The 6,000-nt window shown below is 36.6% G+C and overlaps 1 protein-coding gene across 8 annotated transcripts in view; it reads left to right on the forward strand.

Moving 5' to 3' along the window:
- Positions 1 to 5,501, forward strand: part of Gpbp1 (GC-rich promoter binding protein 1) — a 67,748-nt gene extending 62,247 nt beyond the window's left edge. For all 8 annotated transcript variants that reach the window (XM_021261400.1, XM_087189415.1, XM_004848501.4 and 5 more), the window contains one exon: positions 4,521 to 5,501. In XM_021261400.1, the coding sequence (XP_021117059.1) occupies positions 4,521 to 4,679 (159 nt within the window). In that variant the 3' untranslated portion in view covers positions 4,680 to 5,501. The remainder of the gene's footprint in view (positions 1 to 4,520) is intronic.
- Positions 5,502 to 6,000: the final 499 nt, after the last annotated feature.

Raw genomic sequence — 6,000 nt, forward strand, 5'->3', positions numbered from 1 at the left:
TGATGGCAGAAAAAGTATTGGGGTAGACAGCTTTTAAGTAAAGGCCATGATAATAATGTATATCCTGATTTGCTTAGGAGAATCTGTTTTTTCCTGATATCCTCGTGTAGTTATTAAAAACAGTGGTTATTTTCACTTTTGAGGTACTGTAGTTTGAGTGATAAATGACACCGCCTCTCATTAACATTGCTGGAGTTCTTAATGTGTGCTGGTTATTGTGCTAAGTGCATTTTCGAAGCCATAATATGAAGTAGGTACTATTATTAATCCTCTACAGATGAAGAAACTAAAGCTCATCTAGTTTCTAAGTACAGCTGGAATTTGAGCCCATGTTTGGCTAATTTCATAGCCTGTGCCTTTAACCATGATAAAGTTTACACTAAAGAAAGATAGCCTGTGCCTTTAATCATGATAAAGGTTACACTAAAGAAAGATAAAGACCCTCAATTCATTTGCGAGAGCGGGTTGTAAAGTCAATACTATTTTTCCCATAAGAAATAAAGGAAATACCCATAATGCATTCCGAACCTTCCAAAGCACCCCTTTTCATAATAAAAGAGTTGTATAATGTGCATAATTTACCAGAAACACCAATAGTTTTCTTAATGTATTCACCAAAAAGTTACAAAATGTGCCTAGTTTACCAGAAACAATAATTTATACTGTACTCACCATTCAAGTTGACATCTTTGGCTTGCAGGAAGGGCGGGTGAAATGGAAGGTGCTCATTGTTTGGAAGGAGCGTCCCCTTCCATAAGAACATAGGACTCTGGCTCTCTGATGTCCTTTCCTTGGGAGAGTCTGTAGCCCACTAGGACCTGCTTCTGGCTTACTAGGTCTCAACCTTTTCAGAACTAAAAACTGGTCTAAGGTTGTCTGTTTCTGTCTTTTCTTCAACGTTGTTCTATAGTATGACTTGACATTGTCATTAAGCAAGTGAATGGAATGATTGGCTTTTTCTCTGTCTGGATAAATCTTCTCCACAAATGTTTGTAGCTCTGTCCACTTTTTCAGGATTTTCTTTGTTTCAAAGAAGAACTTTGCTGCACTGATTATTGATACTCTCCTTCCTCTTCGGAAAGCTCCCCAGCTGCCATTCTCTTGCTCAGCCAGTTCCTCTTGAGTGTTCCTCCACCAATTTCAACTTCACTGTCTACCTGCAAGCCTATGGACTGCTGTAGTGACAGTGTCTCATCAACCACAGGGTCAATTGAAGGTTCAGTCTCTTTCACACAGCCTTCAAAGTCTGTCTCCTATATAATTTTAGGCCACATTTTCTTCCAGGCAGATGTTGGTATTCTCAGAGAGACATTGGCCCAGGATTTCTCAGTTAACTCCACACAGGAAAGGATGTTGTAATGTTCCTTCCAGAACTCTTTAAGGGTTAAAATCTGTATTTCAGACCATCTGGAAGCACTTCAGGAACAGTTCCTTGGTGTAGTTTTTTTTTTGTTTGTTTTTAATACCAGGGATCAAACTCAGGTCCTTGCCACTTGCACAGCAGGCAATGAAACCACTGAGCTAAATCCCCAGCCCTGGTGTACAGTTTTTTAAAGTTAGCTATAACTTGCTGGTCCATAGGCTTCAGTAGGAGTTCTTTTTAGGTGGGAGGAACTTGACTGAGAGCCATGGGAAATCTGCAGCCACTTCTTCCAAATCTCATGGGTGAGCAGAAGCATTTTCCATGATGAGGAGAGCAAGAGTGGTAAACCTTTGTCCTCTAGATTTCTTAACACGACAAAAAGCCTCCATGATCCACTCAAGAAGAAGTGCTCTTGTTACCCAGGCTTTTGTGTTACATTTTCACATGAACCCTAGCCTATTCTTCATGACTTTATGTTTTCCGAACACTCTAGGGATCTCAGAGTGATAAACCAAGAGAGGCTTTATCTTGAGGTCACCACTCATATTGACACATAAGCAATAAGGTTAGTCTATCATTCATAGGCTTGTGGCCTGGCATTTTCTTCTCTTCTTAGGAAATACATGTTCTCCTGGGCATTTTCTTTCAGAAAAGGCCAGTTTCATCACAGTTGAAAACTTGATGAGAGCAAAAGCAGTTTCTCTCTGTCATCATTTTGAAGTGGTATGTAACCCTAACTGGCACGAAATGTTTCACCATTATCACTCGTTGATGGATTACCTTCATGAGTTCTGCATTTATAGCCCTAACCTTTTCAGATAGGCTATAACCTGCCCTCTGCCTTTTGATTATCCATACTAATAGCCTTTGTATATTGCCTAACACTATTGATTGTAAGTTACCAATTTGATTAACACCTTATACAAATCTTTTCTCTAGGATTGTAGAGATGGTGGATTTTGACATGCTGTACATTTTAGCAAGATTGGTCACACAAATGCCACTCTCATATTTCTCCACAATTTCCTTCTTTTCCATTGTGATTTCTTTCTTTACCTTCCCTTCTTTCCTTAGTTGCTTCTCTAGCTCTTTGGGGGCCATTTTGATTGCAGTAACCATAGCGATTATATAAAGTGCTGATGGAAATCATGTCGAGAAACCATGTGCACCTGGGCTCAGACTGACACATATACTTTTCTGCTCTCTAGAGTTTACAATTGGCCATGTGGCCAGCATTCAGGTCATAACTCAAGACTTTGGTCATAAGTTACAACTAAAATTCTGGTCATAACCCAAGATGTTTGTATGTGTGGCTGGTCATAACTTGAGGGTCCTGTACACTGGAGTCATATTATGAAGGAGTTTGAATGCCAAGCTAGGAATGTGAAGGGTGTAAATATAAGTTCTTTGGAGGTTTTGTTGGCGATGAGAAACAATCCATCCTTTTTTTTTTTTTTTTAACATGAAGTGCAGTATAAAATGCACACTGAAAGTATAATTTGTCAGAGTAGAATCGGAATGGTCAGTTGGAAATATATTGCATAATTAAAGGAGGAGAGGGCCTAAACTAGGGAAATGACAATAAAAATGGTCTTGATAAAAATAAATCTGTAATAAAACCAGTAGAATTTTGAAATTCCAACCTCTGAACTGATGATAGTATTGTAAATAGGAATATAGAAGGAGAAACTGGTTTAGGAGACTTTAAAGTTTTTTTGTTAAGGGTTCTCTGGGGTGATCCACGCATTTAGAAATTGAGGATTGAGACATAGAAACTTGGATTTATTTTTTATCAAAATTTTCCACAGCTGATTTCAAGCGGTGGCAAGGTAAGGTAGCATTGGCTGATGAATAATGTGAGGCAAGGATAGACCTTTGGTGAATGGAAATAAGATATACTTTTAAAAGAGGGACCAGGTGTATTTTTGTACTTCATGGTGGCTGAGACCATTGGAGGTGGATGCATTATGGTTTTTCCCAGTAAAGATGGTGAGGTCATTTGTTCAAAGTGAAGAGTGAGATGGTATCAATGAGTTTTAGAATAAAAATGAGGTGGAAAAGAAAATCTGTGAAAAACAGAGAATTTAAAGGGAAGGGAAACAAAGTTAAGACCCTAGATTTGTTATTGTATATGTAACAGTATGTATTGGCCATGGTAGCAATGGGTCCTTGGGTTTGAATTTTCTCCAAATTATTTTGTAATCCTTATGATTAAAGAATTCCCTTTATAATAGGACACCTATAAGCAGTTCCAAATCTTAACTTATTTAGTCTTAGATTTTTCGTGAAAGAAATTCAGAAGGCCAGAATTAATCGGTTATATATTATCATTAGTTTTATTTTCTTATATCTTTATTTCTAATTGAGATAACCATCGGTTTCTCCCTCTTGACAGATGATCATTTGATTCAATTCTTATTTATTACCATACTATCCTTGCTCCTTTAGTTATGATCTCTCATATTCAGAAATAGCAAACTTTCTTTTTCAGTATCTTAATTTCCATGGTTAAGCAAAAGACTTTTGTTACTTTGTATGCCTCATTCTACTTTTTCTACAAAGTGTGAATAAAGCACACTGTTGGCTGTGTTGACTTAGGTCATCATAATAAAAATAATAGCTATAGCTTAATGGTTGCTGAGATATACTAGGCCAGTGGATGGCAAACCTTTTAGAGCATTCTGTGATAACAGGCAGCTGGCTATGGTATGGGTGCCAGAGGTTCGCCACCACTGTGCTAGGCAGAATCTGAAGGTGTCTTTATTACAGTGCTCATGTAAGGAGATGAAAATTTGGAAAAGTTTAACATCTTGGGAAGTGTGACAGTATTCGCATCTACCTTGTCTAGATCCAAAATCTGTTCTCTATTATGCTGTTCACTTTAATTGTTTTGTAGTGGTTTGGTGGATGTATGTACTGTTTATTCACCCAAAGAATTCTATTAGGGAATAATTTGTTAGCTCAATTAAATCAGTTACATCTATCTGTCTAAATAGCTTATTTGCCAGATATCATGATATTCACTATGGATATTTTAGGATTTAGGATACAGTTTCTTAAGTTTTTTATTATATTCATGTTTGTACTTTATTATAATATTCTTAATGGGTAACACTTGGGGGAAATTTTATTTATTTGTTTGTTTTTAACATTTTAGTTACAGAAGAATGGTCTGAGAAAAAATGGTATTTTGAAAAATGGCCTGATCTGTGACTTCAAGTTTGGACCCTGGAAAAACAGCACTTTTAAACCCACAATTGAGAATGATGACACAGAGACAAGTAGCAGTGACACATCAGATGACGACGATGTGTGAAGGATTTCCTAACAGCTTTAGAAATTTTAGTGTGATACATCTCTCATGCAGTTTGGGGTGAATTGTAAAAATGAAGAACTATAATTTATGTAGTGAAATATACCCCATTAGAAGATGATTTTTTGGGGGACTTCAATATGAAGAAAGCCAAGAATATTGGGTTGGGCTGTGTTGAACATTATTTCTTTGTAAATGAATGTTGTAGAAATGAGGACTTTGGTTGATCCAACATTGACTTTCTTCATCACTGCAACATTTCTCTGACTAGCAATGTGACGATGTAACAAATGAGAGTTTCTCATTTAATAATAAAAAATTGTGTAATGTTTTGCAAAGCTTCTGTCTTAAAATGTCCAGGTCTTAAGGAAAAAAAGGCAGCTTACACTGTTTTGCTTGCAGAGTCTTATCTTTTTCATACAGTGGAAATCTTCAAGATCACTTTGTGCGCCACCCAACCCCATTCCTCAAAAGGCAGAAAGGAAGATGTAGCATGTTAGCTAAAACTGGAGCAGAGTGCACTAAAACATTAATTTCCTGAACTCAGCTGTTGTACTAGTCACCTTTTAAAACATAAATTCCTCTTTCGCTATTTGTAGTGCACTAAGTATTACAGGAGAGACTTTTCACACTTTGTTCCAAATTTTAAAAGATGATTTTCAAGAGCTTTAAATATTCAGGTATGTTGTCAGATCAGGATTTTCAGAGTTGATGGAAAAGAGTCTTGTGGGAAAACTTATTTTGATAAATTATTACACATGCAGAAAAACTGATCACACTGACTGGATCTGTCCACAACATGGAAAATAAACTGGATTTTCAGAATATTGTTGTTCTCTGTAGTGTTCAAGGTATTGATTTCTAAACACAGCATGTGTTACTTTTTATACTTCATTAAAGATGGTTACTTTCTGAGGTAGGAAAAAAAATCTTTATCCTGCACAAAGGAATAAATTTTGACCGTTTTCATTTGCACATTTATTTTAGGATTTATATCTTTTTTACCCGGTACTGGGGATGGAACTCAGGACCTTGTGCTTGCCATACAGGTGTGGAGCCACTGAGCTAAATCCCCAGCAGGATTTATATCTTTTACTGCTGACTAGAACAATATTTTAGCTCTGTATTTGTATTTTGATTTTTCTGGCTTTGTTTACTTTCATTTGCTTTTAGCTTTCCCTCTTCCCTATCCCCATGTATAAATATATTCTGATTGTTAAAGACCACAAGCTTAGAGCAAAATTATTTGGAGTTTTATATCAGATTGATCTAATCCTACACTAAGAGCTGGTTGGATGTTTCTTAGCAGACTGCAGTGGTTTTT

The sequence above is a fragment of the Heterocephalus glaber genome, unplaced genomic scaffold (assembly GCF_053883595.1).
Source record: "Heterocephalus glaber isolate CG9 unplaced genomic scaffold, H.glaber_assembly_v1.0 deba00001538, whole genome shotgun sequence".
Taxonomy (NCBI): domain Eukaryota; kingdom Metazoa; phylum Chordata; class Mammalia; order Rodentia; family Bathyergidae; genus Heterocephalus; species Heterocephalus glaber.